This window comes from Engystomops pustulosus, chromosome 3, assembly GCF_040894005.1.
Source record: "Engystomops pustulosus chromosome 3, aEngPut4.maternal, whole genome shotgun sequence".
In the NCBI taxonomy this organism is placed as follows: Eukaryota; Metazoa; Chordata; class Amphibia; order Anura; family Leptodactylidae; genus Engystomops; species Engystomops pustulosus.
In genome coordinates, this window is record NC_092413.1 from 45823169 (window position 1) to 45836852 (window position 13684).

The 13684-nt window shown below is 40.5% G+C and overlaps 1 protein-coding gene across 1 annotated transcript; it reads left to right on the plus strand.

Moving 5' to 3' along the window:
• Nucleotides 1–362: 362 nt before the first annotated feature.
• OVOL2 (ovo like zinc finger 2) lies at nucleotides 363–13302 on the plus strand. Its single transcript, XM_072140658.1, has 4 exons — nucleotides 363–1093; nucleotides 2321–2565; nucleotides 9911–10097; nucleotides 12571–13302. The coding sequence occupies exons 1-4, from the start codon at nucleotides 994–996 to the stop codon at nucleotides 12879–12881; spliced, it is 843 nt and encodes a 280-aa protein (XP_071996759.1). The 5' UTR covers nucleotides 363–993; the 3' UTR covers nucleotides 12882–13302.
• Nucleotides 13303–13684: the final 382 nt, after the last annotated feature.

Below are 13684 nucleotides of genomic sequence, written 5' to 3' on the forward strand. Positions count from 1 at the left end.
TGGTGTCCTTAGGAGGCTGAAGGATTGAAAGTTGTCAAAGAACAAGGAGAAATACATTACTGCTTAAATTGCTGCCCTGGCACTTTGCAATAAATATGTGGCTTTTGGTTGAAGTTTGGGCACTCAGGCTCCAAATGGTTCGCCATCACTGGCCTAGAGTATATATAGTATGTTAAATACATATTATGGTGTACAATGTGCAGAATAATATGTATATAAAGGGGCACATCCTCCATTCTTTAGTGTCAGGTTGGATGATGGGGCCTCATAGCGGTTGCTACTGCTGTAGTTACACCCCTGAATATATCTTTTGATATTCACACTCTTCATTAGTATCCTACATCTTATATTAGCATATGCATTTGGGGATCTGTTTAGCCTGATGCTTGCAATGTGTTTCAAAACTGAGTAACTATTCCATTAATAGTAATTCTATTCCATTAACAAGAGGGGATATAAGGATCTTTTGGGTTTCAATTTGTTGTTATGGGGTGCATCAAATAATTTAGCATATTCAACATTTTTGTTCAAACTGTGGCATATACACCTGAAGCCAACTAATGCCACACAATTCGTTCTGTTATGTATAGAAATAGTGTAAGGTGATAGGAAACTTGTTTTAGTGCATATGTTGTTACCTCCTGTGGTGAGGCACTGGCCCCTCTCTGCAGGTAAGGACACTATTTGGGGTGGGCTCAGTGTCTGGCCCTGGGCTGCAGGGATGAATGGGCTCTCGGTGTCTGCTGGGCTTTGTTACATTCCTGTGCAGACACTCCATGAGAAGGGCAGGACTGAGCTGCTCCAACCGGTCGGACAGGTAAGGAGCTTGTTGACACCGTTATATTTGTGGGACGCATGCGCACTGGCGCAGTTCCTGGTGCGGTTTTCTCTCCTCGGACGTTTTTGGAGAGTGGATCCAGGTAGCGGAGGACACCTGGGATCTGTCCTGTCCCGCTAGTTGTGGAGGTGAGACGTGCCCGCAGCCAGCTCACCATGCCCCGAGCCTTCCTGGTGAAGAGGAGGACCCCGCCGCCCGTGCTCCGCAGCTGGGACGAGCTGCCCGACGAGGAGAGAGCGGACACCTACATCCCAGGTAGGTCCAGCACATCATACACATACCTAACTGCAGAGCCCCTCATGTGCGCTGTAATGGAGCTATTCTATTGTATAGTTTGGATTCCAAAATACATTTTAGATCACATATTCTATAGTATAATATATTGTATATTCTATAAAAATTATAAAATCATTATTGTATATACTTTTCTAGTTTACAAAAGTATTTTTTTCGTTAAATCCTATATATATATATATGTGTGTGTGTCTTCTTATATCTCTATAGCCTCCATGCATACAGTAATTCTGTATAGTCTTCCTATACTATGTGCTTCTCTTGGGCTGCATTCACACCAGCATAAAGTTTTTCTTAGTAGCAGATTTGTTACATGATATGTTCTGGCAAAATGTAGCCCTCTTCCCAGATCCCCTTTTAGTCCAAGGGACCTATGAGATGTCTGCATTGATTACTGTTATGTAATGGATCCTTTTCCCGCTTGCAATCCAATTTTTTTTTTTTTTTTATGAAACTAAAAATCTGAGTAGTGTTATGAATTTGTGAACATGCCTCTGTAACCCACGCAGCCTCCATACACTAGGTACGTGTTTGGACACCTCTCTCACTTATACATACAATCCCTGAGTCACAGTCACCACTATCCTCTACCTACACAGTTTTTGGACTAATCTTATTAATCCATACTGTGACTGTCAGTGCAGGACCTGTGGAGCTCCATTGTTAAGTTTCCAGGACCTGAGCTGTTTGCACAAGTGGCGCAGGTGCCATGCTGGGTGATCTTATGTTTGTCTTTGGAACAATAGGATCAGTATAGGGCAGGGGCTGCATGGGATGACTTGTCTGGGGTGTAGGGGGGCCTAATTCATATTTGGGGGTCTGGTGGATTGAGGCCGGCTCTTATCTGTGTTATGTTTGTTTTCCTTCTCTCACAATCTAACGGAAAGTCCACGCCATCACTCCAGCTCCTATGTGTTTGCTTTATGCCATTGACTTGTTAATGAGAGACTTACATTGTGACTACACCCTCAGTTCAAACAGCGCAGCCCTCACCTGCCTCCTCCTCCCCCACCACCTCCCAGTCTAATGATTGTTGCTCTGGGGAAAAGGGATCAGCTTTACATATTTGCCTTTCATTTCACTTTAGAGAAAAAAAAAAGCCACACTTTTAGCTGACTGTACCCTGCAGGTGATGCTCTCCTTTTGTACAACTTATCTGCTCACCTCCACCCTTGTGTTTGTCTGCAGACAGCATAGACTGCATCTTCAAGTATGTGACCGAGGACAGCCTGAGTAACAGCAGCAGCAATGGTGACCCTGTAGGAGATAGTCCTGAGAGGGGCAGCAGTGACTCCAGCCTCTGCCTGACCACCCCCAACAGCGCTGACCAGTGTGAAGAAGAGTCATCGCCTGAGGCAAAAGGAAGTAGTGAAGAGAATGCAGAGGAACAAGCTCTGGATCTTAAGAAATCATCAGTCAGGTCCAAAATTAAGGTATTTGTTAAGCTGTGATAGGGCAGATTGCCAGAATGCTGATCGTCAGCCTCTAGTAATAATAAGAATAATCATCTTTATTTATATAGCGCCGTCAAATTCCCCAGCGCTTAAAAATAGGTTCAAGACATTTTGGAATATTTAGGTGCAATCTATTGAGTGAAACAGAGATATCACCTAACATTATGGCGTTAATGATAGCGGCTTTATTCATGAAGTCAGCCTGAGTGTGGTGGCACACGTGGCATTTTGAACCCATTTTTAGGCTGTTTTTAAGCACTCAGTTAAAAAACAAATGCGTTTTTTGAAATCGCATCAGTTTTTGAATGTTTTCCAATTATCTTAATTAAGATTATTGGGGGAAACGGTCAAAAACAGATGCGTTTTTTACTGGACTGCTTAAAAACAGGTTCAAAGCGCCACGTGTGCCACCACCCTGAAGCATCTGATAACAGAAAACAGAAAACTTTTAGGCAGCCACACAGTATGTACCAAACCCAAAAATAAAATACCGTATATACTTAAGTATAAGCCGACCCAAGTATAAGTCGAGGCGCCTAATTTTACCACAAAAACCTAGTAAAACCTATTTTACTAGTTTGGGTTTTCAGCACATTTTTTTTGTGCTGAAAAACTAGGCTTATACTCGACTATGGTACCTTCACAAAATAGAGAAAATACAAATTTAGGAAGATGTTTCCAATAATACATCAAAGTTCAAGTGCAATGTTGTAAATAAAGCAACTGGCTAAAAACATATAAGTGTACTACACGAAATGCTGCAGCAATTTGACCCTGTGTGGCCATACTACGGTGGCTTGTATGACAGATGTACCCCGCACATATTTTAATTTACATATTTATTTTTTATTTACTTGTATTGAAAAAAAATGACAAGTCATTTTTAAACCTGCTCAGAAGGGGAAACAATAAAATGGATGCACTTCTGACCTAATCTCATTTAAACACTTAGGGTGGTGACACACGTGGCGTTTTAGGCCGCTTTTGACAGGTTTGACCAATTATCTTAATTGAAACTCAAACGCATGAGTTTTTTAGGATCTGAAAACACACTGACCAAAAACGGCCTAAAAACGTCATGTGTGTCACCACCCTTTCTGGGTCCCAGCTACAATTCTGCCCCCCTCTGGCATTTGGGGATTGAGATGGGTCTTCTGGCAAACTTGTGCAAGATTTAGGCTATATTCACACGCTGACCGTATACCCTGGGAAAGCTCCTGACCTATACTCTGAGCATATCCATAGACATATCCTGGCAAGCTTCATTGTATCCTGTAGGAAACACGGGATGGAAAGACGCAGCAAGAAATGTCTTTCCATCCTGGTCCCTTCTACTGTGCAACGTACACACCCAGTGGAGGCCATAATAGCCTAGGAGGGACGGATGGAACTGTATTGCATTCACCCCTGGCCTAAGCTTTGCTCAAGAAGGTCCCTAGTGATATTACTGTCCATTTTAAGGACAGATAAATCAGTGGACAAACGCCCCGAACTTGTCGTGCACGTTCAGCAAGTCTAGGTTTGTTCTGGAGAATTCAGCGTGCACTTGGATCAAATTTGTTGCAAACTTGCATTTGTTGGCGAGTGGTTTTGGTGTTTTTGTGTCGCAAGGGCTTAATAATTTTGGCGCAGTTCAGAAAGTGTTTGAAGTGACTCTACGTTCATGAAGGTGTTACTTGCTTTTTGTGGGTCTTGGTGCGCACCAGAAAAAGGTGTAGGTAAACTAGAAGTGCAGGATTTTGTGATTCAAAAGCTGAGCCCAAATTGTGCAAGCTCAAAAAAAAAGGGGGTGAGTGTCAGAAAAGAAGTTAAAGTTTTATCCTCGGTTCTCAAATATCAGATACCCACGGACCCCAGTATATGTTTACTGAATCTCTACCCGGCAGGAATGCGTAAACACTCATCCAGGCTGCTACTGCACCTCCTCACTGCAGCAAAATGCTTAATTTCCGCGAAGTGGAAAAAACCCACAGCACCTTCTAGAGTGGAGCTATGTACTCGTATACAAGAGACTCGAACTATGGAATATCTCACTTCACTCCTGCAGAATAAGATAGATACCTTTAATGGCATCTGGGCTCCGTGGGATGACTATTGGACGGGGCGGAATGTTTGTTAGGAAACAGCTTCCATGACAGGAAGCACCCACCACTCAGCTAGTTCGGATATCAAACCTCACCTCTCTCCACCTTGTGTCTTGTCTTGTCTCAAATTCCCCCATTGGTTAATTTACTCTGTTCTCTCTTTAGGGAGTTGTTTCTTATGTTTTCCTAATGTTTAGGTTCCTGGGGATTCCCCCCTTTATTGTATAAATGAATCTTTGCAGGTTGGCAAGACCTACTCTCATCACTATGTTTTAAAACAGATGTATTAATGATATATCCCAATTGTAGACTATGTAACATTCTCTACTGTTGTATAAGCATGGAAAAAATGAAAAAACCTAATAAAAACACAGTTATAAAGAAAAGAAGTTAAAGAAAATCAATCAAAATTGAGCATGACAAACCAGGGACACTTACTCATAGATCCAGGCACAGTGACTGATAATCTTCTTATATTTCTTATCCATAGTCGCCTTTCTTGAAAATCAACTTTTAAAATTACAGGCGGTCCCCTACTTAAGGACACCCGACTTACAGATGACCCTTAGTTATAGGCAGATCTCTCTGCCCACTGTGACCTCTGGTGAAGCTCTCTGGATGTTACTATAGTCCCAGGCTGCAATAATCAGCTATAAGGTGTCTGTAATGAAGCTTTATTGATAATCTTTGGTCCAATTACATAATCTTTTGAAACTCCCATTGTCACTGTGGCAAAAAAATGTTTTGTCTGGATCTACCATTATTACAGTTTCGACTTTCATACAAATTCAACTTAAGAGCAAACCTGCGGGACCTATCTTGTATGTAACCCGGGGACTGCCTGTATACTAATGAGCATGAGAGGAGACATGTTCTGCTGATTGTAACAGCCTTTGAATCTGCAGCACAAAGGGGCTCTGGTAATGTCCCCAGAGTCCTTCAAGCTCATTAGCATAATTTTAAACATTTTATTTTACAAGGTAGAAGGTCATGGATAGCAAATTTTACAAGATTTTCACAGTAACAGTGCCTGGATCTATGAATAAGTGTTTATGGTTTATCCATGTTTGATTTCAATGGTAGATTTCCTTTAAATTGTGGCACTGACATATAATAAATATGGCGCAGCAACATTAAATAAAAAAAAACGCCACCAAAAGATTGGCTCTAAGCCAATAATAAATGCCCGCCTTTATGCCTGTAAATTGATGGAGATTTGGTCTGTTGATTTATATAGGAATTGTATAAAATATTTTCTTGGTTGTTACACATTCGAGAAACTACACATCTACCTGGGGATATTTCCAAATATTTTATAATGTATACAACCTTGTAAAATACTTTGTGTGAATTTCTCTTAAATAACAGCAAGCAGAGATCTTCAATAGGATAAGTCATTGGATGATATCATGCAGAGATTTTATTAACTGTGAAAAATTGACCCGAAAGACTGTGCAAAATTGCATTGTACAGTGAGTAATATTTAAGTAGCTGACATTGTAACGCTTAATACTGGTCTAAGATTAAGATATCTGTTGTTAACGATCTCCTTGCGGTATATTAACACTTGGCAGACTAGAAAATCTAAATGCAATTGTTTTGGCAAACATTCTGATGAATAGAACAGACGCCAGACCCATTGGTTTTGCTAGGAACACTTGGATTCGCCAGCATTCACATTGAATTGCTGTCACATATGTGGATTGGGTGTGGATCTGTGGCAAAAGTAAGTGTAGGGACCCTAAGGTTAAATGGGGAGCGCAGTGATATAGCTGCATTATACAGAGCCAGTCACATGTGACCTAACACGTCTCTTCAGGGGCATAGCCTGTGATTGTAGAGCTACTTTGTTCCAGCACCAGAGGCTTTGATCACTGGCAGATAAACTTTTCCTTCTAATTACAAATCGGAGCAGATAAATTGAAGGAATTGTCTACAATGTGCGGTCACTACTTAGTAATGCTCCTTGCTATTTCCTCAGATCAATAATATTAACACAATGGCTGAGCTGAAGGAATGCACACCCGGCCATAGACTCAGGATCAGCCCTGATTTCGGGGAAAACTTGGCTCAGCTGAACTATCCTTATAGACTTTACACTTTTCATTGGAGTTCAAAGGGATCTGTGGGATGCGTTCAGCTTTTAAAGGGAAGATGTCACCATGTAAATGCATTGTAGTCTGCAGTTCGTTATAGAGCAGGAGGAACTGAACAGATTGAAAAGAATATAGATTTTCATGGATTTTATACACTTGAAGCAAATCTAACATCAAAATCAAGATGACACACTTATTCATAGATCCAGGCGACGTGACTGTGGTAATCTTCCTATATTTGTTACCACAACCCCCTCCCTTCTAAAATCAACTTTCAGATCCAGAAGGACTCTAGGTGGTGTTACTAGAACACCTCCATGCTGCAGATTCACAGGCTGTTACATTTCAACATTGTTATCCTATATATAAATTACCGTCCGCTGAGACTTCCTCTGCTGCCATTACGTTACAGCGCGCTGAGGGAGCAGGGGAAGACAGTATAACAGCCTGTGACGCTGCAGCAGACAGGGACTCTGGTAACACCCTCAGGAGCCGCTCAAGCTCGTTAGCATTATTCTAAAAGTTGTTTTTAAAAGGAAGGTTAGATAACCAAGAATAACAAATATAAGAAGTTCACCACAGTCACGGTGCCTGGATCTGTGAGTAAGTGTCTCTGGTTTATCATGATGGATTTTGATGGTAGATTTCCTTTAAATGTCTTCACTTTCTATGTAAAAAAAAATGAATAAGGTTGATCCTATTCTTCCCTAAGGAATGGTCTTCTTGTGCAGAGGCTTTCTTTCCATCAAGTTTCCACTATTTATGGCAGCAAAAATTGAGTATTGCACTATTTTTACTTTTATAAATAACAAAATGTAATGATGGAGGGAGCAGAACATAGATGTGAATTTGGTCTTGCACTAAATCTCTCCTCCTGCTCTATACCATTCTTCCTGCTGACTACAACGAAAGTATATATGATCAGATCGTGTTTCAGAGTCTCCTGGTCTAAAATACCTTGCGCCTCTGGTTTTTAGACACTTTTCCAACTGGTTGTACTTCAGGTTGAGCTTTAGGAAACATGGATGTTCAGCAAAAATTATACAAATGTTTTGTTTTTGCGTAACCTAAGCCAACTCTTCTGTTAGTGGAAAGTAAGTCTACACCATCTTTCAGTCTTTTATCATTCAGTATTAGACACTTGCATATTACTGGAGAAGTTTGAAGGAAACCTACCATGAGGAATCTACAATTAGAAGTAGATCTGATGGTAGATTCCTCCTGCCTCTCCCCACCCTAATCTGTAATTTAATAATCCTGGAACGTAACATAACTTGTTAAAAAATAAACTTTATTTTAGTAATATGCAAATTAACTGCAGTAGCTCCTAGTGCCTGGCCAGGCTAGTACACGCCCCAGTAGCCTCTGCAGTTAATTAGCATGTTACTAAAATAATGTTAGGTTAAATGCCAGGATTATTAAATCGTAGACAGGAGGAATCTACCATCAAATCTATTCTGATAGTAGACTCCTCATAGTTTCCTTTAAGGTTCACTTTACACCTGTACCATTTTTAGAAGCTTCCCGTCACATATAGACTTCCATGTAGCTCCTGTTATGTATAGCAGGGAAAAAAGACTCGTGCCGCAGGTGTGAACTTGTTGAGATCAGTTTTAGGCTAAGTTCATTTTGGACACTTTTTTAGAAATCAGTCCCTACATGAGTATCAATCCTCATCATCAATACTGGCAGGACTAGGGCTGGTTTTGTTTGCCTACTTGAAGATGTGTTACAACTGGAAGGCGAACAATGGGTCATATAATGAGAAAAGCATGTCTTATTATCTTTTCTGTAGGCTTCCTGGAGGATTAGATCTATTTAGCTATAGAATATTATGTATATTTCTATATGACTGTCACACACCATCTAGTCATTCAACCTCTCTTTAATGTCAGGTTATGGTAGTTTTACTGCAGTGGGATCCTATAAATAGAGCAGGGAAGGTGTGTGACATTCAGATTATACACCTAGATGTCCTCTGTTCCATACCAGGAAGAATAGGCCACTGTTTATGTCATGCTCTATTCTAGAGACGGCCTAAACGGGAAGCTGCAGGGAGTTTAAAGGGGAAAACCAGATACAAATTATCTTCTATAATGTTGTATATATAGTGTCACAAAACTTCAAGTACCGTATTTTTTGGACTATAAGGCACATAAAAAATCCTTTGATTTTCTCACAAATCAAAGGTGCGCCTTATAGTCCAGTGCGCCTTATAGTCCAGTGCGCCTTATATATGAACCGTACTTAAAGACAACATCTGCCTTGAACTGTGCACAGGTCTGCCACCTGCTGGTCATTCATCCTTATAATCAGGTGCGCCTTATAATCCAGGGCGCCTTATACATGGACCTAGACGTTTTAGCAGGCATTTATTGATGGTGCGCCTCATAGTCCGAAAAATACTGTAACACGTTTTCCCAATTTATCACCAATTCACGTCCACTCCTAACATTAGATCACTTAACAATTTTTTTTTTTTTCCTATCCAGGTTGGTGACTAGAGATGAGCGGACCCAGAGTTTCCATTCAGGGTTTGGGTGCGTTCCACTGTCCATCCACAGTCATGGCTAGTAGAATGGGGGGTCAATATTCCGCAAAGGCTATTTGGCTGCCAATATGTCTGCGTCATGCAGGACACACAGGAACACAAACTTTGGGTCCATTCATCTCTAGTGGTGATACAAGTGTGCATGTGTATAAATCCTAAAGCCTATGAGTGAGTATGTTCCAACAAACTCGCTTGGTATGCTTGCAGGATTTACTGGACCGAACCTTGAATCACTGAACTGAACGGACATGCTGGGATCAATAATTCTGTGTGCAGTCAAACCAAACTCGCTTGTGGGAGACGGGTGTAAAGGGGAGTCATTAGAAATGTCTTGTATAAGGTGTATGACTTTCTTGAATTTGTACATATTACTTGTAGGTGGGTGTTTGTTGATGCTAGAGGTTTTATCTTTCTAGACAGTGTCGCGTCTTATAAAAGTGATAAACTCGTACAGCAGGTCAGACCGGGCCTAAGGCTTCTTTATAGTATTTACTGCTAGCTACGTGAAAGCCATGCCTCACACATCACTCACACGAGACATGATGCCATGGCCGCTGTTTGTTTTCAGCTCGATGTGTTGGGTGTTTTCCTAGGTCACCACTGGATCGCTAAGTGAGGAGATTTATAGCTGTGACATCTGTGGTAAAGGCTTCCGCTTGCAGCGCATGCTCAATCGTCACCTCAAGTGTCATAACCAGGTTAAAAGGCACCTCTGCACCTTCTGCGGGAAAGGATTCAACGATACGTTTGATTTGAAGAGACATGTGAGGACTCACACAGGTAGGAAGCATTTCTCTCTCTGCCATGTGTCTGCTGCCCCCTGCAGGGCACCCGTGTTCTTCATTACCGTACATGCGGGTGTGTGGGATTACTAGTAAGGTCTGCACAGGGCCTATATGGGGACACGCATTGTGCAGGTAACTTTATAGGTGCGGATTCTAAATGGTTCTATTCTGTCATCTCTTCTTTAGTAAATACATTTAGGTTGTGTGAGATAACACCCCCGGTTAAGGGCTCTTTCACATTAGAATTGGTGCTCAGCTTCAGTCGGACATCCGTTACGTTTTGTCTCAGTTTTTCTTGAGTTTTGTCCCCGTGTCCGCAAAAAAAATTGGTTTTTCACCATCATCAGTGAAAAAAAACTGATGTTTCATCAGTTTTTTTTGTGGACCATGGACTTCTATTGCCTTCCGTAATCAATGCATGAAAAAAAAAAGGGACGTTTCATAATTTTTAACATGAAAACAATGGCTTTGTGAGGCATCCTTGGAAATCACTGAACCACGACGTAAAAACAAAGCCAATGTGAAGGAGCCATAAGGGTTTGTATCAAATTTGCTTGTTACCCCCTATGCGCAGCATTAGAGGTAACCATCTGATTGGTACAGCTTCTGGGAACCCCACTGATCATGAGAATAGAAGTCTAGTTGACACTAATTGGAATGACTGGTGGAACACGTGCGCTCCATTAGGTGTCAGAAATTGCTGAGCACAGTGCTAGAGCATAGGACACTAAAATGGGACCTCCATGGTTGCTGATCAGTGAGGGGGGTCCCAGTAGACAGGACCCTATAGATTTATAGCCCTATTATCCACTTTTCTGTGTTTAGGACAAGAAGCATATCACTAGCATAGACAGTGGCATTAGTTGGAGGTGTCTTGCAACGATTTGTCAATGTATCTGTGTATTTTGTAAGTAGCCTAAAAAACTGGGTGACCATTAACAATTTGTTGATAAATGGAATAGGAAAGCAGAAGTGTTATTCATAAACCTATGTCCTTCCTCACATGTGTTTTGCACATAAGGAATGGTGACAATTGGGAAATGTGACATGATTGTATAATTGCATTTTGTGTGCACTATCAAGGGTTAATATGTAAGGAAACACAACCCTTGCCTTTCTTGTCAGCTTCTTGCATCTAAAGTTATGGATTACAAGCTCAAAGTCTGAGCCTGAGTAAACTCCCTGGTGTGCATCATGGTGCTGGTACTATAGTGTGATCCCAGATATAAGGTACAAACCCATCGCTATACCTGTGTGTGCTGGGTGCAGTTCCTCCTCCACCCAGGAGATAACCGTATGATTCACGTGGATTGTTTCCATCAGAAATAGCCAACGCTGATAGTAGATCCAGGCAGACATAACTGAACCAGACCAAGCAATGGATATACCCTGAAACCAGCCCTGTTAAGGTTCTAAGGTCATAGTTCAACCACTAGGAGCAGTATAATGATTACTTCATACAGGAGCACTCTTAATTGTCTTGATTCAAGTAACTTGCTGTTACCCCCTATTTTATCAATTATCAAGTAACTAGCAAGACGTTAGTAAATTAAAATAAATAAATAAACAAACCGTATCGGTACTTCCCATTCATTGCGCCTTTTGGGCAGCTACGGCACCTCTGTTTTAGAGCAATGTGTAGTTCACATTACTAGATGGATCATCCAAACACGACCTAAGACTCAGACTTTTGTTTCATGTGAATTGCTAAAAAGTATATAAAATTGCAGTTTCAGGTGACCTTTTTGGTACAGGAAACTTGGCCCTTGTCACGACTGTATTTTTCAGTAAATGTGGCTCTGACCTGAACTTCGCGCATCATAGTAACCTATAACATTGCGAGCGCCAGCCCAGTAGCGAGTCAGCATTTCTTTAAAAGGGACACATTCCCTCTTTTATGTTAAGTCATGTTAAAAATGGGGAAAAGAGACATATTTTAGAGTCTTGTGATGCATAAAACTGGTAATGCAATTAAAAATCCAAATTTTTTCCCCAAATTTTTTCCAAATGCCTGTATCTTCGGGGTGACAGAAAAAGCATGTTTATAGGTACTATAGAACTGAAGATGGGGGCGTCTTAAGTGACACTCCCTCAGCAGCCTCTAAACTTGACTCGTCTTAGATAAAATATGACTCTTCTCAGTTTCTCATGAATTAGGAGGAGATTTATGTTACAGGCAAGTGAATAAGATGTCACATAAAAAAAGGAATTCTAGAAAGGCTACCTGAGAGGACTAGTAGTTTAAATGGTTAAAAATAAGCAGTTTCATGTTTTGGATGAGGCTCCCTTTATCAAAAACTATACGATTGTGACATGACCGGTCCAGGAAATATATCCATCACAGACACCTGTAAATCCAGCCTTACCTGCATTAAAATGTACAGGTCAATTCTGTATAAGAAAATGATCATTTGTATGATGCAAACATAGAGAATATAGTTAATTTCTAACAATTTTAAAATTTCCAGGCATCCGGCCGTATAAATGTGACATCTGCAACAAGGCATTTACACAGCGCTGCTCGTTGGAGTCTCACCTGAAGAAGATCCACGGGGTGCAGCAGGGTTATGCGTATAAGCAGAGGAGAGACAAGCTCTTTGTGTGTGAAGAGTGCGGCTACACCGGACCCTCCCAGGAGGACTTGTATTTACACGTCTACAACACCCACCCTGGCAGTGCCTTCCTTAAGAAAACCACCAAAAAACTCAACGCTCTTCTACAGAACAAGATTGCATCCGTGCTCCAGGGGAGTCCTAAACCAGATGAAGAAGTGGAGTGAGAAGTACATGAACTATTTGCACAGATGTTTACAAGTAATAAGAACTTTTATATAAATTTTATATATATGTATATTTTTACTGCTAATTTTATTATTTTTACTGAGGCAAAGGGAAGCCTACATTCTAATACAATGAATTTATCATAGGAGGAAACTACTGACTTTTTTTAAATTAAAAAACTACAGGAAAAAAGGGCTACATTTTTTTCATTATTTAATTCCCTGCTTTTGGTACTGGGTCAAGAGCTGTGTACATAATATGACATATGATAGATGTAAAACTATATTAAGTGTCTTTACCAACCATTGTAAAAAAAAAAAAAAAAAAATTTGTATACTATGATTTTTTTTTTTAATATTGTACTTTTTATGGTTTTATATATAATGGGTGCTGGTGCCTTTGTAATAAATGTAAGATTTACATTTTGTGTTCTCTTCCATATTTTCATCAAAAATTTTAATTTCATATTAAAGAAACCTACAAACAAGGGTTTTTCTAAATGCAGGTAAATTAAAAACCTAATCATCAACATGTTGAGCTGTTCTTACATAAACATATAGGGGGAGATTTATCATCAAGTTTGAGGTAAAACTGTTCTAGTTGCCCATGGAAACCAATCAGAGCTCAGCTTTAATTTTAAAAACGGCTGTGGGAAAATGAAAGCTGTGCTTTGATTGGTTCTGCTCTACGATACTTTTGATAAATCTCCCCCATAGAATCTGGAATAAGAGTCTATAGAGAGATGAAAGAAAAAGCAACGTGTAGTAGAATGATCCGTAGAAGAGAAAGTGAAGAAAAGGCA

Excerpts from the sequence above, each read along its gene's own strand:
- OVOL2 (XM_072140658.1), top strand. The coding sequence starts at position 994 with ATGCCCCGAGCCTTCCTGGTGAAGAGGAGGACCCCGCCGCCCGTGCTC. Across the intron at positions 1,094-2,320 it reads AGCGGACACCTACATCCCAG|ACAGCATAGACTGCATCTTC; the intron begins GTAGGTCCAGCA and ends GTTTGTCTGCAG. Across the intron at positions 10,098-12,570 it reads ACATGTGAGGACTCACACAG|GCATCCGGCCGTATAAATGT; the intron begins GTAGGAAGCATT and ends TAAAATTTCCAG.